The sequence below is a fragment of the Protopterus annectens genome, chromosome 3.part1 (assembly GCF_019279795.1).
Source record: "Protopterus annectens isolate FY-2018-M chromosome 3.part1, PAN1.0, whole genome shotgun sequence".
NCBI lineage: Eukaryota > Metazoa > Chordata > Ceratodontiformes > Protopteridae > Protopterus > Protopterus annectens.
The window spans coordinates 687,665,983-687,690,352 of NC_056732.1; the positions used below are offsets into that span (position 1 = coordinate 687,665,983).

Sequence of the window (24,370 nt, forward strand, 5' to 3'; positions counted from 1 at the left end):
GATTCTTCCACTGGAAAAATTACTCCTAGCTGTACCATTCTGTCTTGGTTTTGACTCTGCCCTGCATAGCTACTGGAACTTTCCATGCTGGTCTGATAACTGGGCTAACCTCTGGGTCTAACTTCATGGAGTACACAACTGGTAGTTTGCCTGCAAAAATATCAGCATACACAGAAAAAATTGTTTGGGCGATATTTGAACTGTTGTCATGCAGGCTTACATGGTGGATTTAATTTATTGGACATTTGTTGACTGGGTTAGTCCAGCTGGGCCATAGACATTTTTCAGTGGAAACCCGGGGAGAAAAGCTCCACAAACATATCTACATAACTATTTGAGCATATACACAGAATACATTTCTACATGTACAATAGTTACTAGGAGTACAAAAATTAAGCAGAGTTTACAATAATAGACAAACAGATTCAAAATGATTACTAGAATACAGTGCAGAACAATTTATGTTCATCATTGCGAGTCCAAAGAATTTACGTTCATCATCGTGAGTTAAGCTAAATAGCTTAAAAAGCTACTGAGGGGGGAAAGGAGTGAAACATTAGTGAAGAGGAGGGGAGAAGGATGGTATAAGTGAGGGAGAAAGGTGTTAGGCAAGGAGCAACACAGTAAAAGTCAATCGGGGGGAAGATTACGCTAACATATTCAAATATTGTTTAGGTGGGTTTTTGCAGCATTTCTGAAGTGGTGTTTAGGCTTAATATTTCCAATGTCCAAGGGACGTTTATTCGAGCTTTCAGATGGGGAGTAGCTATAAAGGTTCTTGCTAATTTTGATTTTAGGGTTGTATGTAGAAAGATGTTGTTCTGAGCTCCAAAGAGTTCTGGGGGGGAGTTTTATTTCTTTATTAAATGAAAGCAGTCCCATTTTTAAACTGTCTCTGAGGCCTAATAATGACTGCACATATTTTTTGACTATGAAAAACAGCAAGTAATAGCTGTTCCCAGCAGAATAACATGAAAACACTACTGAGCCTTTGGTTTGAATCTATTCACCACCATAAGCAACACCCTTCACACACTTGTCAAATCAAGTTATTTTGCAGCTTTTACTCTAGCAAACACTTCTGTTGACATAACATTGCACTTTGAGCTCTATAAGACTCTCATTTATCCAAACAGTACAAAAGACTTCATTCTTTGCACATAAATCTACTGCACTGAGTGTTTACCCAAGCACAGACACACCATCAACATAAAAAGTAGGGTCGCAGCTTCCTAATTGATTGACTTGCCTCTTGGAATGCCCTCTTTTAATAAAAGAACGTGTCTTATTTGATTTACAAAACCTTTTGAAATCATTCCACTTATTGCAAGAATGACACTGCTGACCAAAAGCTAAGCACTTTTCCCTTTTTGGTTCATGATTACACCACAATTACAGCAGCTGACTATGAAGCTGGGTGGGGGTATATGTTCAGACTTTGCTGACTCAACCTTATGCTTCACTGAGCATGTCCTAGAATTTGCTGGAAAGACTCTGGGTTTTTCAACGACTTGTTACAGGACCTGCAGAAGCTGCCATGTGCTTGGGCCTGTTTCTTTTAACCATGTGCTGCATACTATCAACATGAGCTTTGTCATTGTGCCTTCAACAGCTGTTCTCATTTGTAAGCATACTTGTGTGCTTTTCTGTAAGCTCGTATATCAGACAAATCTCAATGGCCTTATTTACAGATCAAATCACTGTCTTGAAGCAAAATCATTCCCACTGTATCATTGTTAATACCACACACAAGCCTGTCCTTTAGCAACTCATCTCTCAAATCACTAAATCTGCATGTTTTTGCCTTATTTCTCGAGTTAGTTATATATGATGCAAAAGTTTCACCAGGCTTTTAATCCCTTATGTAAAATAAGTTCCTTTCCTTTGTAATATTTGTTTGGGGTTTACACATTTCTCTAAATTTACATTTTGAGCACTCATGGTCTTCCTGTGTTTCAGCCTGTACCACAGTATGGCGGTCCTCCCCCTACCCTGAAAACACAGCAGATGCATACGCAAATGAACACCCGCTTTCAATGGCCTCTGAACCAGCTAAATTAAGCAGCATAAATGCTTTTTGTATGTGTGTCGTCGTCAGAAAAAGCAGCCTATATGAAAATAGTGTATTCCTGCTCTCACACACTCCAATTTTCTGCAACATTGTTATCAAACACAAGTTTTGCAGGTCTGCAAAATCCTTCTGCCAAACACAATGCAGTCTTTGCCCTTGTAATTATGTACGAGCATTCACACACACCAGGTACTTGTAATAATATTCAAATGCACAATAAACTCTTCTAAATACTGTACTCTGTACGAAGTATGCTTTGAAATAACTGTACTTTGCAAAATATTCTTTGAAATGACTGTACTTTGCGAAATAACTACACTGTAATAATGCACACACTTGCAAACTTCAGATACTTTGAATATCTTTAGTTAATATGAAACAGTATGAAAAAGTAGGACATAGTGAAAAAATATGGTTGTTTTTCCTTTTTGTACATCTTATGCAATTCAGATATTGTTTCAAACGTTTTCGTAATTATTTTGATTATTTTTATCAATATGTCACAGTTTCAGACATTTTGTTTAATAAGAAATTATTTTGAGTATTCTGAGTGCTTTATTTTTTATTTGTAGTGAAAGAAATCATTTAAGTGAATTTTAGTACCTGGAATTTTTCTCTGACCTGTTTTGTGAGCCATTTGAACAGTAGGGATGACTCGCTCCTGTATATTCCTCCAACTTTAACTGGTTGTCTCATGGCTGTGACTCGATCTCATTCTGACACCATGTCGCTTGTCTTATGTGCTTAAGATGACGATGAGGCTTGGGTGTTTAAGTAGTTTATTGTACACAAACACATCAGGATGGATGGCAGGAACATTGAACTTAAATGAACTAACTAACTGACTACCTACTTGCATGCTCTCACTCTGGGTGCTCATTCAAAATGGCACTCTTGCCTGCACGTGCTCAGTACTTATATGCACGTGTCCATTGACTGGAATGCTTCTTAAAGGTATATCACACACACACACTGATCTACAATAAGCATTTCTGAATTTTGGGATGATGAGAAACTTGTTTAACTTTCAGAGGTCCAAGATGGGCCTCCAGGTGCCCTCTTTTCATGGAACTGGGGGAAATCCTTGAACAGAAGCCTTTTGCCTCCTCCCCTGGAGGGACAGGCTAGATGAATCCATGGGGAAGCAATTTCCCAAGGTTAGGAGCTAAGAAGCTTTGCTGCTCTTTTGATGGTTTTGGAATGCCTAAGAAGTGTGGTAGTTCTTTGAAAAGGATCAAGTACACCAAGGACCCATTGGATCCTGGTAATGTTTTTTCATTGGATTAGGAAAAGGAAGAGTTTTCTAGCCAGGGACTTGGGGTAGAAGTGTGGGAGGCTGAGGTAAAGCATAGTCACATTTGGTCTTTGTGCTGGGTGGGGCCTTTGGAGCTCTCTGTTCTGGTTGCCATTTCTTGGACTGTCTCAGTCTTTTGCCAGGTGCAGGCCTTTCCTTATCTTGTTTAGGGGAAAAAGGCCAAAGTTGTGACGGGTAATTCCTACTGTGCCCTAGCACTGGAGAGAGGTACAATTCCTTCACAGTTTTAATTTTCTTTCCCTTTTTATCCAGCTTCTAAAAAACTTGTTCAATTGGAGGACCAAAAAGAAATTCCTTGTCTGATGGAGCATCCAGTAGTTCACCCTTAACCTCATCTGCCAGGGGCTGGATCCTGAGCCATGCATGTCTGCGGATGACAGAATCTGTGAAAGCTGCTCTGCAAGAAGTATCTAAGGTGTCATAGCCACACTTTATGCAGTGTCTGCAGACTTATAAAGCTTCTGTCTCCTGAATTTCCTTAGATAAGATTCTATCCATAACAGATTCTGTCTTAGCTAGAAATCTGTCCAGGGGAGATTCAATGTACTTTAGCACATGGAACTGGCAATGCAAAGCTCTGATTGTCAGGCTGGCACAGGTATAAGCTTTTTTCCCCAAATCTGTCTAATAGTCTATTCTCCCTGTCATTAGGCAAAAGATGTCTAGTTGGTCCCTTGGGTACACCTTTGTAGAGTCAGTGAAGACTACAGAAGGGTCAGCCACTGAATTTTTGTAAAGGTGCTTTCCACACTGAAGCACTTTGTAAAACCTGTCTGGATTCCTAGGAGCAGGGGGTCTAAAATCAGGGTGTAAAGGTCTTCAAAGACATCATTCAACACTATGTGTACAAGAGTAATAGCCATTGAGCTAGGTGAACTTAGCAGTTCTCTGTAATAGAGCGGAGCCTGTGAGAACTGTTTGCTTTCCCAGCTGAAAGCCTCCTTCAGTCTTTGCAGGGTATCACCAAAGGAAATATCTTCTGGTGGGGTGAGTGGGTATAAGAGAGGATATTAGAGTATGAATTTGGGTAAGTTTGTGAGGGCAGGTGCCCAGACTAAGACAATTTTTCCTAATCTTCAGAGCTAGAGGAATCTGCATACTCCTGAAAGACCACTTCCCTGTTTCTTTTGGATGGGGAAGCCTCAGAGGTAGCAGCATGAGAAGGTTCTCTAGATTTCATAAGGGCCATGAACGTCTAGTCTATGCTAGTTTTAGGATGCTTTGGTCTTCGGTCTGTAAAGAAGTGGTTGAAGACAGTGGCAATGAAAAAGAAGTGGTTTTCTTCAGTTTGGGTGTCCGTTTAAACGGGAGACCTGAAGTTGAGGCCATCCAACCATAACATCAGTTAGAATTTCTGTAGTCGAGGTACACAGTGTGTCTTCCTCAAGACCCACGACACAGACATCAGACGCTAAGGCCTGCTGAATGACCTCACACCTGAATTGGAGTGCCATGCTAACATACAGAGGTAGGCTGGCTGCCATGGTGGCTTCCCAGGAGGTCACGCCAGAGAGTTCGGGTCTAATAGATGCCGAACCAGGGGACTGCAAAGGCACCTTGTCTGGATCATTGGTTGACTTATGGCTTAAAGATGAAGCTTTTCTCAGTAATGTCAGAGTCCTTGGCTTTTTTGTCTTTCCGTTTTTTGGAATGATACTAGCCAATGTAGGAGTCTCTGGAGGCCCTGTGATAGCAGTCAACTGCAACACCACACAGGGGAAACTGAAGAGGAAGACTGCATGTAAGCGACTAGTACTACAGCCCTATGTTTTCATGTTTTTGAATGGAATTTTGCACATTCAGCATAGTTAGAAACAGCAAGGTGAGGCCCCAGGCAAAACACACAAAATGAGTGAAAATCTTAATGTGGGATTTATTTCTCACACTTGAAACAATTGCCAACTTTTCTGAACAGTAAATTAATAGAGAAACTTCCCCAACAGGGTACTTGACTGGAAGAAGAATGTTCTCTAGAAAAATGAGCTAAGCAATGGACCTTGAGCATACTCATTGGACTGCATGGCTGGAAAAAACGGAAGATGGAGCCAACAAATGCCCTTCTTATACTCTTGTTTGATGTCCATCAGCTAAGGATGATGTAAAGACTTTGGAAATCGGGCTGGTCATGGGTTTCTGCATGGCAGGAAGACCCAAGAATCAATACTACAACACTGACTACAAAAAGCATCTTTTATTCCCTGAAGTAGCAGAATATGAAATACTTCGTCAAGAGCAACAAATGTTGCTATAAATACACAACCAGGAAGGAGCTGAGTTAGAATTTAACATCTTTCCTTTCTTCCTAGAAGTACAAGTAAAGAGATATTCTACCCAAGGATGAAGTTTAGTATTCACAGTCTTTATTCACATAATTTTTTAGTCAAACCCATGGATGAATATTTTTGTAATTCCTGTCAGCTTAAAATTTTCTAATTTGTTCTTACAGAGATTGAGAAGGCTAAATTGTTCAATGAAACATCTGCGTGACTATGGAACACTTTTAACATCAGATATTCAAATAACTGAGTCAGTGCTGCAAGAATTCACAACATCAGCAGGATAAGCTGGAAGTGGATGTCAGTTCCCTTGCCTGTTTGTTTTTTTAAAGGGTTAAACATCCATAGGAGTTGTAATCTTGTGCCAAGGTCATTGGGAGGAGTATGTTCCAGAAAGAGAACAGTTGAGCACCTGACTTTTATTTAATTATTTTTTGACACAAAGAAGTAAGATGCAGTTATGCTAAAAACTTAATGCACATATACAGACATAAAGATATACAGACCTACATGTATGTGTGTGCAACTGTGTCAATGTGCTATGCACTTAGTGAACATCTTTCCTTTTATACACTACAGATACAAACACATACATGCACGCACGCACGCACGCACACACACACACACACACACACACACACACACACACACACACACACACACACACACACACACACACACACACACACCTCTAAGGAGAGAAGAGAGAGCGCATACATACATGTATGCATCCACAGATAAACAGATATACAGATATAGATTGATGGATTTATATGGTTACAGCTCACTTGGTCGTGCAACTAAGTGAACAGTGGGTGTTTTGTATGAAAGACAGACTGGGCGATTTGCAGGCTATTCAACAAAGATAACAGGCTTTGTGATAAAGTTGGAAGTTTGCAAGCGGGTAAGTGTGTTTTAGGGTTAAGAGTAAGGGTTTGGTAAAGGTTTTGATTTAGTATATGTGTGGGTTAGAGTTAGAGATGGCGTCAGTAAGGGGCAGACTTAGTATTTTGTGTGTGTGTTATGGTGATAGTGTTACAGAAAGTTTTTTTTTAAGGTAAGGTGCACAGTTAAGAAAACAGGCAGAGTTTAGGGTTTGGGTGATCCCACATTACTATTACAGGGAGGTAGGCAGAGTGAGGAAGTCTATGATCCTATTTCAACACCTACAGTTATGATAGATGTACTCCAAAGAACTCTTTTTATGGTTACCACATAGAGCACTACTGGAAGAATTCATATCATCAATAGAGAAGGGCCAAGCCTTTGGTGAGTGGTCTACAGAATATCCTGTAGGACCGCTGATACAAATCCTGCTCTCTCTTTCAACTGGAACCAAAGTCTGTAATATTTTGAAAATGTATGACTAGAAGTCCAAGAGGCAGCAACAGAAACATTTATGCAGATATGTTCTAGAAGAATGCTACAGTACAAGGTGTTGAAATGGTGGGGTAATCTCTAATCTCTTCTACTAGTCTTGCTATAATTTCCATTACAAGAAATAATGCACTTAGCTGCCTACCTAAAATTATGTTTGGTTACTAGCCGACTCTGCTTTCCTTTCATAGAATAGAAAAACAACTTAAGACTGCCTACAACAAAGATCTGGTTCACAAAGTGCATTGCTTTGAGTTGCCTACACACATCCATAGTGAATAAAATATAGGAAAATGACTTCCTTTATTTTCTTAAAGTAAAAAAAAAAGAAACAGGCAACTGAAGAGACTGGTTCAAAGACAGCAAATAAACAACTTAGCATAAAGGAGAAATCTGTTCTTAATGACACACAGTACCTATGGAAAACAGTCACTGGTTCTTTACACATCAATGACCACACTTTAGAAATCTTTCTGTCCGAGTAAACTGCAACAAAGAAATCTTCCATGAAATACATTTAGGTCTGCTGAAGAAATAAGCTGAAAGGGTGCAAAAATTGATTTTTCACAGACAAAGCACAAATCCCAGGTAGGTGTACTGGATTCATTAGAAGCCTTAAGTGAAGGATTCCCTACAAACACTGTTTTACAGGAAGCTAAGATGGTAAAGATAAATTAAAAAGCAGAATACAGTAATAATAAACAATATACCATAATGGAAGAGCTGGCCAGTCCCATCTTTACTGGGGTATTTAAACATACACAGCTTGAGGATAAGTGGGTTATGCCCTTGTTCAAACATCAGTGGTATGATTTTTTTTCTGGTGTCAGACCTTATGGCAACCTTTAGAATGTATAACATCCATGAAGACAAACTGTAGCTTACTTGTATCACAACCAGAGATCCTCCAAAGCTACTACAATAAGGGATCTGTGGTTCAAATAAACCACTCTACCTTGCTACTGTTGTAACAGTATGTTACACACAGGCAAGAGAATTTGAGGAGTCAACAACTGAGTCAGAAGCACGAGCCATGACTATCTGGGCCAACAGGGAACTATACACATTTTTAAGAAGTACTTTTTGAATCAGAATAGTCTGAAGACAGGAGTATATCAGATCTTAGTTCCAATTATGAGAAGGCCATGCTCGCTACTATATAAGATTATACATACAGCAACTCTATAACTTTCTGATATCCTAAGAAAAGAAAGTTACTGCCCGTTTGTTACTTGCAACAGGCTTAGTTTTCTCTGCTTAGGGTGTCTGCTAAGGGCTTTCCTTAAAAGGGATGTATATAACTTGAAGCATTAGCTTTAACTGGATAACATGATCCCAGGGATTAGATTATCAGGGTCAGTCTGTAAAGTATGCATGGGCTCCTCCTTGCTCATTGATGCAGGTCATGACTATTGTGCTGACTGTGACAACAGTCAGTGAGTGCCTCTAGTTAGAGAAATGACTAGAAAGCTCTCAAAGCTAGTGCTACTTTTGAGATGGAAACCATAAGCCCTGCACCCTCATGTTATGAAGTTGGATTCCCCAAGTACAGTTTGAGAAATCCATGCTCAGTTTATGGTTTAGTGTTGGTGGTGGTGGTGGTGGGGGGGACCTAAGTTGGTCTATCTGGTTAAACCATCGTATGAACTCTTTCACTAAGCACATATCAGAGGAAGGTTAATAGCTGAATGCCTGAAAACTCAAGAATCCCCAACCTATGCAGATACCAGAGAGTTTTCCTCCAAGCATAAGAATTTGGGTAAAATAAGTCTGGATGAAGACATGCACTCCAAGGCTCTCATGAACATGGTACCAATTAGGTTTCTTCAAAAGGAAAATAGTGTTAGGTACCACAAGGATGGATGAAGACATGCACTCCAGGGCTCTAAGGGACATTTTAATATCTACTGTTTCTGCTGGGTTTTAAGAAGAAAATGCTGATATTCAATTGCATCCCATTCTAAGGATACTGAAATTAATACAAAGAATGCTTCACAGAAAACTCTTGCCATGAGAAGTCTGATTAATGATCGACACAGATTCCTAGACTGACTGCACAACAACCAGACAGTCATCTGGGAAAGGGCAAAATGTCAGGTGAAGAAATACTAGGTCAAGCAGCTGGTAAACACTACTGCTGTACAGGAAAGATCAACTGGCCAGAAGGCAATACGAAAATAGAAATCTTCCAGGTGAAATCAGAGGAAACTGCTTGTGGGATTTGTGAAAAGTAATATGGAGAAAAGTGGCCTTAATACCTAAGGATACTAGATACAAATTTGGCAATCAAACGAGGCAAAAGACTATTAGTGCCCACCATCTTGAAATTCATTGCCTTTGTGTGTGATGCTATTAAGATTTGAAAGGTCTAAAATGGCTTCCACCGATATTTCTTTTATGGAATTAGGAAAAAATCATGAGCCCAGTCTCTTCCTACCTCTATAGCTAGCAGTGGCTGAATGACTTGATTTCCTAAGTAAATTCATTATGAGAAGAGAAAGCTGAATTTGATCCTCTGAAGTGTAGTGAATGGGATATAGAAATCTATTGTACGACCTGTAGAAACTTCCTTGCCAATTCATCTGTGGCTATAAGATGACAGCGACATTTGAAAAGTTACTGTCTTCCTCCTACAAGTTAATGGGGTGGAACAATTGGCAAAACATCGTGAAGAAATCCATCAGTGAGTAGAAGAAAAAATTATGTTCTTGCCAAGACCACTGTCATTGTTACTGTGGCTCTTTCACTGGCTTGCTATCCTAAGAAAACAAGCTGAGTTTATACTGTCCAATATGCATTTGGCACGTTAAATGTTTTACTTAATTTGGTGCATTTTGCTTAAATTTCCCTTGTATAGTGACGGACACATGCTCATGATAATACACTATGACATTATGCGTCAAACATGTAAGAAAATTGATCCATTGCATCCATCAGTCCATTCCTTTGTCACTAGTGAGCACCCGCCTGCAAAACAAAAGCTGAAAAGAACTGGTATCCCTAAAATTAACAATTAATACAGTTGCCAGATTTAAAGGATAATCCAGCAGTCAAGCCTGGCTAGAAGTATTACCACGTAAGAAAAGAGACAAATGATAGTCTATATTACCCGAGGAGGGACATCTTTACTGATCCTCTAATGTGCTTAAAACGTACCTAATATATATATAACATCAAGGACTGCCACTGACTGGCATTATGACTGAATTGAATTCAAAACAGTAAATCCCCTGTGGTGAAGGGAACCAGAGAATCATACCAGCAATGGCATGAAGGCTGAGTAAATGGAAACATCTAATCAAAAGTCCTGAATCCATGCAGACTAACCAGGAAAGCTGTCTAGGAATGGAGTGATATGAACAAATGACTGTGGGTAACAGCTTATCAAGGGCACATATGACAAAGAAGGCAGCTATTCCTAAGAGAAACTGACCACAAGAACTTTCATTGAAAGAGACAACCCACTTCCCTTTCCCTTTCATGGAGAAATTTCCAACACATACACACTTGCACTTACAAAGACAACAGAAGACAAACAGTCCATCCAACCAAAAAATTAGTCATCCCTTTTAATAATACCCCCCCTCCCCCCAAGAAGGCTGCACCATCATTAGGACAGAAAGTTGTCATTGTTGCCTTGGTTCTTATCCCATGCATAGAAAAAGCAGAAGACAGACCTGCAGAGAGAGAGAGAGAGAGAGAGATTTCCTTTTGAGGAGGACAAAAGAAGGCATAGGTGCCCCCCAATTTGGTAGGGAGGGCTAATAGCCCTGCTGGCAAATACCAGACAACCAAAATACCTTAATGTATAGCTAGCAGGCATGGGGCAACTTTCATATGAAGTCCAACACCACACAGTCAAGGCAGTATAGCAGACAAGATATAAACTCATGAAACATGAATATGAAGATTCCAAAAAGGAAGATTCTTCCAAGAAGAAAAAAGACAACTCCATCAACAGGGATGCCTGATTAGTCAGGGTTGCGTATCCATTCTTCCCACTCCTTGGAGATGGGCAGGACTTCATCCAGCACTCAAGTAGAGAAAAGATCCAGCATAAGGTGCCCTGGACCATTTGGATTTCCACAGAAAGTTATATGAATATATATTATATGAACCATATAATCCCCAAAGAGAACCACTACCACTCAAACTCATTCAGAAGGTTTGTCAGCAGCTCCTGAATCCTCCTGCAAGATTCCATATGAAACTGTCAGGACCTGGGAAAAAAAGGCCCTGGCCAGGAAGCAAAAGGGAGCACAGCCACACTTCTTCAACTGGAGGAAGACAAGGAGGTGATCACAACCACTCTCAGCCATCCGCGAGCCACACCCACCCCATGGACTCCAATGGAACTGAAGGCATTAACTCTGTCCTTTAAGCAAGGCTAATGGTTGGAAATATTGGTAGTGGGACCACTCAAACTGAGACCTGCCCTCCAAAGCTTTCCAAGCTAATCTCAGCACTAGAAGGCACTAAATGGAAGCCATGTACTGATTAAGAACAGAAAGGAAGGTCTCTGAGGTGCCCAAATCCACCAAGGCCTAACTGTGAACCAGCCTCATGGACATTCCCCCAATGTGAGGCTAATGGAGAGAGGCAAGGCTTCCTAACTTCTAGTCGATGCAGGAAACCTTGTACAACATAATGTCATTCCAAAGCTGTTGAATATCCTGTTTGACTAATAGGCAAAAAGTTAGCAGCTTCAGAAAATCAAAAATAACATATGTAATTACACAAGATGGCGCCAGAGAGCTATATAGTAGTAGCTCGACACAGTTGCAGAAAGGTTTGCACAGCTACTCACTAGTGTAGTGGTTTAACATCACTACTCTGCAAGCAAGGAATAAGTGGTTTGATTCAGTGTGGCAGCTGTTTTTTTTTAATACTGCACAGTCTCAAAGGCGTTTGATACTATGATTACAGTGACAAGTTCCTATATAGAGTTGAACTGCTTCAAATATGCAGTCGTACTTTGCCCCGTATATTTAGCTCCAAGTCAGCCTTGTGTAATCTTTATTTATGTATGTATGCATTTATGTATACTGGGGGCTTAATGCAAATACTGTGAGAGTCAGTCTGCTCGTTAGTATGCTTAGCTATCAATTTGATTTTCTGAAGCTGCCAACTCTTTGCCTGTTCAGCAAAGAGGACACTCAACAGCTTCAAAACAACATAATTTGAGATAGCTTGCTTCAACTGGATGTTGAGTTGCTGGGAGGCAGCCCAGCACAGAGAAGCCCAACACAGATTATCAACTAAGAAATATGAATCACAAAACAAATTAAAGACAGAAATTAAATGCTTCTGTCAGGGAAGGGGGCTCCCTATAAAAGGTGGAGATGAACATGTCCCCCTTTGATGCTACAGCTAACGTACAAATCAAATACCAGGCTTAGAAGGAAATGTTCAAACTCCTTCCTACAAAAGTAGGGTCCAGTATATTATTCAAAGGCCTCAGGGTTCACAAGAAGCTCAAGCAACCACTTGCACTCAACACCAAAGAGGGGTTGGGAAGACTACAAGAGGAAGGACTACCCCAAGTTCCAAGGAGTCTCTGTAGATCCTCAGCCACAATCTCTAGCAGCTAAGCACTGAAGTTTAAGGCTGCTAACAAGCTTCTCCCTATAAGCCGAGGGTTTGATTCCTTCAGCCTTCACATGCCTAACACATGACCCTCAGTAAGTCATTAAATACATACTGCTCGCTCCTGGGTCACCTCTAAGAAAAGGCTTGTCCCTAGCAGGTTTACTAGGAAACCTGTTTGCCAACAGCTAGTTGATCATCACTCAGAATATCACCACAGGAAGGTTCCTGGCACCTTATAATGGAGGTCAGTCTCACAGAAGAGGGAGAAGGTGAGTGATGCATTTTTATTGCTTTCTTTGTCTTCTCCAGCTTTGTGAAATTTTGCAATTGTTATGTACATATATGTATATATATGTGCATATATACATATATATATATATATATATATATATATATGTGTGTGTGTGTGTGTATATATATATATATATATATATATATATATATATGTGTGTGTGTGTGTGTGTATATACACATGTATGTATATGGGTATAAGCGTGTAAGTATATCTATTAGATGAACTTGCATATCATAGTCAAAAAGTCGTCTATCTCAAAAAAATCAATGAGAAAGTGCACATCCTCCAGGATATAATCCCAGGAATATGCAAAACAGAAATCTCCAATTGTGCAGTTCAGTAACTGCTCATTACTTAGCATGTAGCTGGGGATAAAAGTCCTTATTCTTTATGCAACCCATAAAAACTTAACGTCAAGAATTTTTGTTCAATTTGTTTTGCATACACTGGACTAATCACTGAGGACTCTTTCAGTCATAATCTGGGCAACTAGAACAAGTGAATGCAGCATGCATTGACAACTTACAATAGTCAAGTCACTGACTTGGGACTAGTGCTGCACACCATGTATTTTTTACATGTAAATCCAGTCATTACTACTGAATATGAATAGTTATATTTTAATTAATATTAAGCTCTATGGTAAGATTCTAGTCCTTCTCATTACTGGAAAAATATAATTATCAACCATAGTATGGGAAAAGCCAATCTCCAACCAAATGGAGTAGGTTAATTTGAGCACCAAAAGGGAAACTGGCTAGGCTTAAAATGACCCACAGGGACAGCTAGTCTAGTACTTAACTATGAACGTACTACATATGCAATTGTACGTAAGCACACATATTGAAAAAGAAAAGGGTTTACATGTAATACTGCATGGACATCTGGTTAATCAACATACACTACTGTAGCAAACTATAATAGCAGCTTAATAAGGGCAGAAAACATACCTGTACTTTTCTCTAAAAATATTTTCAGGAAGGAAATAGGGTGCATCAGCATGTCTTGTTTCTATTACCTGAAAAGTAAAAGTACAGTTTATTAAAGATAATACTATATTTTTGAAATGTGGTCCTGCAACAAATTACATAAAGGTTTTCCCTAGACACATAAAAATGATCAATGACCATGGTCTTCCAGCAGCCAATCACCTGGAAACACCTATTAAGACAACGTCTGTTTGGCAGACATACATTATACTCATATAAAGTAAGGCCCTAGCATCAAGACTTCAACTGTTACTCCATTAAAAAGTAGTTCATATATGCACCACTTTCCCACCCTATCATTCCTCATAACTTTCCTTTAATTTGGTGCCCGTACTGGGGTATACTTTGTATGACTAATGGGAACCTTCCCAGTGCCTGACCACCTGACCACAATGTCTCACCAAGCTATTTGCCCACTGTAACAGAAACCATGTAATAAATTAAAGCATTTCTGCAGGGGGCACTGTGTCCCTTGTGTGCCCTGATGCAAGGATTCTTCCATCACACCCATTGTCTACAAATACTACCTACAAGTATGCATCAACTGAGAAGAAAGTGAAACAGATTTGTCCTCTTTTTCTTCAAGGAGATGTGACCTCAAAGCCCTTACACTTGGGGTACAGGAGGGCTTACAGGCACATTACACTTAGAAAATTATAGTTTGATGGTCTGCTTCAAACTGTAATATCATCCCTGGCAGATCAGTTTATAGATATTTAAATTCAGCAAGGTCAAGTACACCAACATATTGTGTATCCAAGTATGCATTCTGCAGCAACAGCTTAACCTGGCATCCTTAAAGGTATTTAAAATAATGACATTGCTGATGACTGATTTTGTATGGGATGCTTACGGTAGGAGTTAGCCCTACTTCCGGTATCAGTATTAGGCACCAATATTTTTAATAATCCAATTGTATGAATGCCTCTAGTGCAATGTCATAAATGTTCTCACACTTAACTGTCATTGGAGTGATTATCCAGATGCTATCCACTCATTTTACAGAATAACACATCTAGGATATCATCTCATGAAATTATTAGGTCACCTACCAATTTCAAGAAAGCAAAACCAGTATATTAACCACAGGAAATAAAGACATTAAGGTGGGAAATGTTAGAGCATCTACTGCAAGTTATTCTCTAAGATCCATCACTCATCCTCACAAAACAGCATCATCAAACTGTGAGGTAGCTTTTACAGTTAGTACTTAAGTAAATGCACCAAAGAATACTAAAGTAAACCACAATCCCTCCTGAAAGCAAGCCAGTGGGTAATTGGCTAAGCCACCATCTCTTGTAAGCAAGTCTGACAAAAGTGGTAAGAGACCTGGGTTCTGGAATAACATCAGAAGTGAAAACTTTATCCATGTTAAGCAATGCCTCTGTGTGTGTGTGTGTGTGTGTGTGTGTGTGTGTGTGTGTGTGTGTGTGTGTGTGTGTGTGTGTGTGTGTACAGCTGTCGATTTGGGACAATCGTTCCTATCAGGAGGGTTAAACTTCATTATTTGAAGATGTACATAATTTTGTGTGTTCATTTTAAGTTAATAGTTTATGGGTGTGTTCTGGGGTGACATAGGTTCAAATGAAGCCGACAAGAGAAAAAATGTATAAAAGATCAACCTGCCAAACATTAGTGGGTGCACGTAACACAATAGCTGGAAAAAGACATTTAAAAAGGCTATCATATATAACAGGTGGGAATAATAACTTCTTAACATAATGGCTAAACTAAACATATTGTTTTGGAATACAATTGGCCTCAAGAGTACAGATAAAGTGTACTGAATTATATTAAGAAATTCAGGCAGCAAACAGCAATGATACAAGAGACACATATGGAAAGAAGTGAACATGTGAACTTATTTATTTATTTATTTATTGGCATTTGTTTACTGGGAAAGTCCACTGGGCCAGGAAGAGCTCATTTTCAGTGGAGGCCCAGGAGTAAAGCTCTACAAATAATAATGAATATACTATATTTGGTACAGAGATATTTGGAGACAATTGTTATTAACAAAAGACATAGTTAATAACAAGCAGTATAAATGCAAGATAATACATGGTAAAAATGTTGCTGAAATATTGTAAAATACAGATATTTGGAAACCGCTTTCAGGAGGGAATATTACTTATCGGTGGGACTGGAACTTGATTTGCAACACCGTGGATGCTACCTATGAGACCTAAATGGGAAAACACAACAAAAGAAGGTAGATTTCTGAAGAAATGTATGAAAATATTTGGTAAGCAAGATGTGAAGTTAGTAGAAAGAACTCAAAGAGAATTTACATAGTATTCCCCAAGGTATAATAACTGGGCTAAACTAGACACAAATTATATTTCACAAGAACTTGTATTTAATTGAAAGCTTTGACATACATCCAATAATTATTTCAGATCATGCGCCAAGAACTAAGATAAAAATACAGGGTAAAAAAGTAAAAATGAGAAAATGGCACTTCCCCACCTACCTGCAGAAACACAGAGGAATTCAGGGAATAGCTAATGGAAATAATTTGAGAATTTTAGGGATGTTAGAGATTTCTTCCGAAGTTATAGCTAGTGAGTGACAAAAAATGAAAGCTGAATTTAAAAATAGGGTAGAAATAAAAGAAAGAGAGACATGGTTAAGACGTAATGAATTAGAGGGATTTACAAAGATTGAAGTATTGCATATTAATGGGTATCTCACAGAACAAGAATAGGAGCAAATGTAGAATGTTAAGGAGAAAATAAGGGAGTATATGAAAATATCCATGAGTTTAGAAAGACTGCTGTTAAACATTATGCTTAAAGGCATGAAACAAACTGTACTTTTCAAACAAAAAAGTGTTTGTAGGCATCTTTATGCATGTGAACACTATTTGTAAGAAAAGAAAAATATATTTTTCAACCTTTCAAAAATATAAAGTGTAAAAGATTGCTTCTGAACTTACCATGCCATGTTTATGGCATGAATATTCATGGGCGGGCAAGCAGGAGTGCTTATTTCAATGAGTTCCAGCTCTAATTATGCTGCATTAGAGTAGAGAGGTAATTGTATATTAGTGTTAAATTAATAGTTTGGAAAAAAGAAAAACAAATTATTTTATTTATTTTTAGCCAAACTGTTAAAGTAACAGTCTGACATTACATAACTAGCTTACAATTACTTACCTCTGCTAATCTAGTTTACAGAAAGGGTGACCACTACTTTGGCACCCTGATTGGAGTACAAAAGTTCTCCAGCAGGGTGTTGATACATAAATAATGCCCTCTGAAAAATGAGTCCACTGCTTTATGGTAGTGTATTAAACTGTCATGTAGTTCAGACCGAAAGAAAGTTAATGCCTGCTATTATTTTAAACTCTCTAAACAGTGCATTTGCTGTTTAGCAAGTATAAAATAAAAAAAGAGAAAGAAAATTAAAGAAAGTGTGTCTGTTTTTGTCTCTGTGCATGAGTGTATATGTGCATACGAGTGAGGGCAACATCGACTGAGCCATTATTTTCCATTCCCGAAGTAGCGCTTTTGCTGTGTAGTGAGTGTAAGAGTAAATGAAACATAAAAAAATGTGTGCGTTTTTTATGTATATGTGTTTGTTTCTCTATGGGTACTTGAGTTCATGAAAGTGTGTGTGTGAGAGACAGAGAGAGAGACAGCGAATGAGATCCAGCGACCACTGGCAGCAGCAATAAAGAGGTTTGCATACCTCTTCACTTCTTAGCACAGACATTCTAGATGTAGCCTAAAATAAATGTGAACAAAGGCTCAAAAATAGGAACAGATGTTAAATACTGGTCTTATAAAATTAGAAAGTTGCTTAAATAACAAGATCTGTATTATTGTGAAATAAAGTCTGAAACTCAAATGTATGTAATTATTTGTGACTTCAATCCCCAATGACTGGAAGCAAATCACACATTTTAGGAGTAAGGGACCAAAACATGAAGTAAATATTTGGATATTTTTAACGGGTTATATTTTGGATGTAAACTACTTCCTCCAATACCATTTACATACACTACAAGTATGAAACATTAGGTGGAGGAACTATTTTACATAAAAAATATATAAAAAAAATATAGTAATAAAAAAAAAAATAAGTAAAACACAACAATTTTACCAACAGCCCATTCTCTAAGTGCAATAATGCCCTCTAGGGTGTGTGTCACTGTGCAAATAATGCCCTTCCAGGGGTGTAGAGTCCTGATTTACAAGTAACACACACCCTGTTGGGCATTACTGCTTGCATAATTGCAACAGGAACCCAAAGTGATACAAGCAACACCTGCCCACCCATTAATACTCATGCCATTAACAAAGCTCAGTACATTTTGTCTTCTGCATTAGGAAGTAAATTTTAAAAAGTTTTTATTTTTAAATAAGTCCAAAACAACTTTGTTTTGTATAAAAAAATTAGTTATGTACTTACCATAACATTCCATGTAAGTTGTTTATCTCGCCTTTATTCTCACTGATGGGTTCGGAGCCAATCCTCGGCTCCGACACGGCCGATACCAAAGCTCAAGGTTTGCCAGTAGCTCGAGACCAAGCTTATCCCACAATGCACTGCTGGAATTACCTCAGATCTTGTTTGCTGCAAGTAACAGTATATATATATATATATATATATATATATATATATATATATATATATATATATATATATATATATATACCCTTTTATTTATTTCTACCAACAACACTTCCCGAAGGGGAAAAAGAAATATTGAATAAACAGGATGGTACTAACCTCTAAGTCAACAGTCAGTCAGGAGGGGGAAGGAGGGAGGGACATGAGAATAAAGGCGAGATAAACAACTCACATGGAAAGTTATGGTAAGTACATAACTTCTTTATCTGAAGTTGTTAAACTTCACAGTTTATTCTCACTGATGGGTAGCGCCCCTAGCACCCTCAATCTTGGGTGGCTCATGGAAGTATGTTCTTCAGTACCATGGAACCAAAGGAAGACCTGTCCCTTGAAGCCTTATCTACTTTGTAATGCGTGATAAAGGTATGAGGCTTAGACCAAGTGGTTGCAGCGCAAATATTGTCAAGGAGCAATTTAGCTTGAAAAGCAAAAGACGTAGAGATGGCTCTAGTAGAATGAGCCTTAAGTTTGTGTGTTAATGGCATACTCGCATTCTCATAAACAAAGGATATACAATCGGATAACCATTTAGATAAGGTTGTTTTAGCCACTGGATTGCCTTTTCTGGCTTCTGAGAAGGATACAAAAAGTTGATCTGATTTTCTAATATCCTTAGTTCTGTCAAGATAAAATCTGAGCTGTCTGTGTACATCAAGTTTGTGCAGCATGTATTCCAATTTGTTAGAGTAGTTGGGAAAAAAGACTGGCAGCTCAATGACCTGATTGATATTTGATTCAGAACAGACTTTAGGTAAAAATGAGGGGTTTGTTCTGAGAGATACTCTATCAGCATGGAATATCATGTAAGGTGGTCTGATAGATAATGCTTGAAGTTCTGACACTCTGCGGGCAAACGTAATGGCCACAAGAAAAATAGTTTTCCAGGATAAATATCTGAGATCACAAGAAGATGCTGGTTCAAAATGAGGAAGAATAATTTGAGACAGCATAAAGTTTAAATTCCAGGGAGAATAGGGAATTTTAATAGGAGGTCTCATGTGAAGAAGGCCTTTAAGAAAAGTCTTAGATAATTTATGGCCCATAACATTTGAGACACCAAACTTAAGGTGAAAATATGAGATGGCAGCTAACTGGACTCTAACTGTAGCAGCTGCTGCCCCTTCCTTAAAAATCTTTGTCAAGAATTCTAAAATAGATGATAGTGGAGCTCAGAAAGGGTCAATTTTCTGCGTGTTGGCCCAAATTGAGAACTTTTTCCATTTACTGCCATATAATTTCCTGGTAGATGGCTTGTGAGAAGACAAGAAAATTTGTCTTGTATCTTCTGAAATTGAATGAAGCCTGGCAATTAGGGAAAGTGGATTAGCCAAGCAGTCAGTTTCAGGGACTGCATTGAAGGATGGAGGTCCCCTGACGGGTGCATCAGAAGGTCCGGAACTGGGTCCAGGATCCATGGACCTTCCAACAGATGATGGTGGAGAAACGGGAACCAAATCTGTCAATGCCAGTAGGGGGCTATGAGAATAACAGTCCTTCCCAGTGATTTTGCTTTCTGTAAAAATCTGGGCATCAATGGGAAGGGTGGAAAAGCATAAAGGAGACCCAGGAGCCAATCGTGGAAAAATGCATCTCTCAGGGGAAGACCGGGAGGTGGTAATAGGGCAAAGTAGCTTCTGCATTTTGAATTGATGTGGCTGGCAAAGAGGTCACAGCAAGGCTGGCCCCATTTGTGGAAAATCAAATCCGCAACCTGTTGTTTGAAAGACCACTCATGAGGGAGCAATATCGCCCTGCTTAGCTTGTCTGCTATCAAGTTGGATTTCCCTGGGATGTGCGTTGCTAACAGAAAACGATGTGACGACAGCCCATTACCAGACCCTGAGGGCTTCTCGACAAAGGGGGTAAGACTTGGTTCCGCCTTGCTTGTTCAAGTACCAGACTACTGACATGTTGTCCGCCTGAGTTGCAATAGTTCCTAGAGGGAGAGAGTCCTGAAAGTATTGCAATGCCAGAAGTACAGCTCTCAACTCTAGAACATTGATATGCAGATGTGATTCTTGATCTGTCCATGTGCCTTGGGCAGTCTTTCCCTGAAAATGCCCCCACCCCCACCCTATCAGGGAAGCATCCGTGATCACAGCTACTGGGGGGGGGAGAGAACAAAGGGTCTTCCGATTGTGACATGAAGAGACATCAACCACCACTGAAGGTCTCTCTTGCAAGAATCTGTGATGAGAATCATGTGGTGCATCGGTAGTTTCTGGTACGACCACTGAGCAAAGAGGAGCCATTGAAGAATTCGCATATGCATCCTTGCGAGTGGTATAGCCAGGATTGCTGCTGCCATCAATGAAGGAAATGTACTTCTAAGGGTTACGAATTTGGTTTGCATAACTTGTTAGGGTAATTACTATTTTGTTTTAAGAAATGCACATATCAAGTTCTTTATAATATACTGAAACAAAGGTGGTTGCCATATGTCAGTACCAGTCTTAAAACTTACACTTTTCACAGTAAGGGATAGCCACCTTGGCGGTGTAAACCTGCTTGGTTCGAGATGATTGTCATTGAGTTGAAGTGACCTCGACCCTATGTGCAAAATGGGAAAGTGGTTGAGGATGGACAGGCTGCCTTTTTCACCACACTCTGATGAAGTCATACAGACGAAACCTAGGTCAGCTGTGGTGAAGGTTGTGAATTTTTTGTTGGAATAAAGCATCTTTTGGGTGAGCCCTTGCCTCCGTGGACATTTTTTGCTGCTGCCATCAAACCTAGTACCTTCAATACCTCTGCTACTGTAGCTTTGTTCTTTGACACCAGTGAGCTGATGTGTTGGCGGAGAAGTGAGACTCTTTCGATAGGAAGACGTAGAGTGGTAGTTGAGATATCTAACTCTGCTCCTATAAAAATGGTATGCTGCGATGGCGATAAGGCAGACTTTTCGAAGTTGATTGCAATGCCTAACTGATGGCAGAGTGACAGAGTGTATTGTGTTGCCTGAGTCAATTTATGCCTAGTGGTAGCGGTGAGAAGCCAATCATCTAGGTATGGAAACACCTGGAATCCTAGACATCTCAGGTGAGCCGTGACCACTGCCATGCATTTGGTGAACACTCTGGGGCTGTAGTGATACCAAAGGGCAGGGCTCGAAGCTGGTAATGATTGGCTCCAAGCCGGAAACGCAGATGATCTCTGGAGCATCTGTTCATCTTTATGTGATAGTACGCGTCCTTGAGATCTATGGAGCACATGCAATCGCCTTTCCCTAGGAAGGGAAGAATGGACTAAAGCGTGACCATTCGGAACTTCTCTTTCTTTACGAACTGGTTAAGTCTGCTGAGGTCCAAGATAGGTCTCCAGTCCCCTGTTTTCTTTGGTACCAAAAAGAATCTTGAGTAAGTTCCGAATCCAACTTGGTCTGCTAGGACTGGTTGGATGACTCTTTTTTTCTAGCAATCTGTGGACCTCCACGATTGCTTGTTCCCTGAGATTGGGTGGAACATCTGGGATTCTGTTTACAGGAATGGGAGGGGAAGAGAATGGTATGAAATATCTTCTGGAAATGATGCTTTGTACCCATGTATCTGATGTTATGTTTAGCCAGGCTTCTGGGTACAAAGACAAGCGACCCCCGACTGCCTTCAGAGCCGAACAGTCGGGCTCCCTTTCAGGGACGCTGGTAGGGTTGACCAGAGAACTGACCCCTGTCACCCTGTTGCTGCGGACCTCCTCTGCCGCGGGGGCGGCGTCTTCTGTTATAACCGCCTCCTCTGCCTCTAGAGGGGGTTTCTCCACGTGTGTCCTGAAAGGATCCCTGTGCTTTTCGGAACCACATTTTCCCTCTCCTAGGGGCCTTGGGGTAGGGCCGTGTAGGGGTAAAAAACAGACTCCAACGGCAGATAAGGTCTTGCCTTCCTGCTCACACCTGGTTAAAGTTTCCTTTACTTTAGGCCCAAACAGTGATGAGCCATCGAATGGGGTGTTGATAAAGGAAGACTTAAAGGGTTCCGCAAAGGAACAGAGACACATCCAGGCTCGTCTTCGAAGAGCAATGCCTGAACTAGCGGCTCTACTCGAACCATCAGCTGCAGAGGATATGAGACGCATGGACGAGTTTACCACTGAGTTTAGGGTAGCGAGCTGGGCATTGACTTTGTCGGCCACCCCTGCAGCTACCGTACTCTGGAGAGCATCTCCTAGCTCTTTCAGGAGATCTCTTTGCAGTCTCGTAAAGTGGGTTAAGTAGTTCAGTAATTGCAGAGAAAAAGTTGCTGAACTAAACATGTGTTTTCCATATCTATCCATGACCCTAGAATCTCCGTTAGGAGGATAGATAGATGTGAATGTCTTAGACACTTCCTTTTTGGTGGCTGCAGCTACCACCATGGCATCAACAGGCACTCCCTTTGTCAAAAATGGCTTGTCCACTGGGGCAGACATGAATTTACTGGGCTTAGGAGGAACAGGTTCCATGGCCTCCGGTGACTCCCACGCTTTACGAGAGATCAGTTCCATGAGCTCGTCCTAAGGCGGAGACACCCAAGAAGTGAAAGGTTGAGACCCAAAAGCCTTCAAGAGCACGGACCCGTCCTTAGTAGGGGTCTTGGACTGCCAATCGCCCCTCTGACTAAGGATCTCTAGTATCTATGCAAAGGAGATATCCTCAGAGGGGGATCGAGGGGACCCTTCTGACTCATCCAAGTCCGTGTCAGATGTCGAAGACTCCTGTGGGGAGTCTAAGTGCCTCCTCTTGCACAGTCTCTTTCTGGGCACCTCCTCAGTGGGGGGATCTGGGGAGGTCTCAGAAGAGCAGGGGACGCCCTGTGGGGGTACTTGAGGCTCGGGGTCACTATGCTTAGGGTGACCGGTAGACGAAGAAGCAGACACAGGAGCTTGAGGGGAGATGGAAGGCTGAACCGATGCTGACATTGTCTTTGGGGACAAAACTCTCCCCATAGCATCGAAGGCACCATGGCTCTGACAAGAAGGAGTGGATGGACCCGAGAGTACCGTCCGATCCTCCCGCACCGAAACCCTGGGTTCTGAGCCCGAGGTAGGAGCCACGCCATCCCTCTGCATGTAGACATGGTTATTAAAAGTAAAGATGTTATTAGTTAAAACTATTTTCATTAAGTCACATAATGTGTCTATATGTATGTCAGTGAATGTTCCATGAATCTCTAGGCATCTACGAACACTTTCTATCCCTTCTTGATTGGGCATGGTGGTAAAAAGTGATTGAACATCTAATATTACTAACCAAAATTTTTCTTCGTTACATTTTTCATCTCATCATACAGCATAACCAAGAACTGTTTAGTATCTTTTAATATATATGCATACTGGTTAACTATCGGTCTTAGCCTAGTTTCCAAATATATGGAGATGGGTTCAGTGATCCATCCTCTCCCTGCTACTATGGGTCTCATTGGAGGATTTTCTGGTTGTTTATGAATCTTAGGTATGCTTTGTATGCAAGGTCCCGTTGGTTCATTCACAAGGAAGTACTTATATAATTCGTCATTAATTTTCCCTGTACTTCATTTCTCTAACAACAATATGGATACTTTATTAATAATTTTGTCTATGTGATAAAAATTTATACAGCTGTAGAAGTGTGTATCACTTAACATGTCATTCATATTCAATATATAATCTTGGGTGCTCATGATGACTATGGGGCCCCCCTTATCGGCTGGCGTAATTACAATGCTCGAGTCATTCTTAAGATCTCTTAATGCCAACCTATATTTAGGATGCAAGTTTCCGTGCCATTTCTTATGTCTATTACATTCATTCATCCATCTCATGTAACTCTTGTTCCACTAACTTGGAAAAAGCATCCACTAATGGATGTAA

At 40.1% G+C, this 24,370-nt stretch overlaps 1 protein-coding gene across 1 annotated transcript in view; it reads right to left on the bottom strand.

Annotated features, from left to right (window-relative positions):
• Window positions 1-24,370, bottom strand: part of EFR3A (EFR3 homolog A) — a 2,300,516-nt gene that overhangs the window by 434,725 nt on the left and 1,841,421 nt on the right. The window contains exon 18 of the mRNA XM_044066245.1: window positions 13,874-13,941. Coding sequence (XP_043922180.1) covers window positions 13,874-13,941 — 68 coding nt within the window. The remainder of the gene's footprint in view (window positions 1-13,873; window positions 13,942-24,370) is intronic.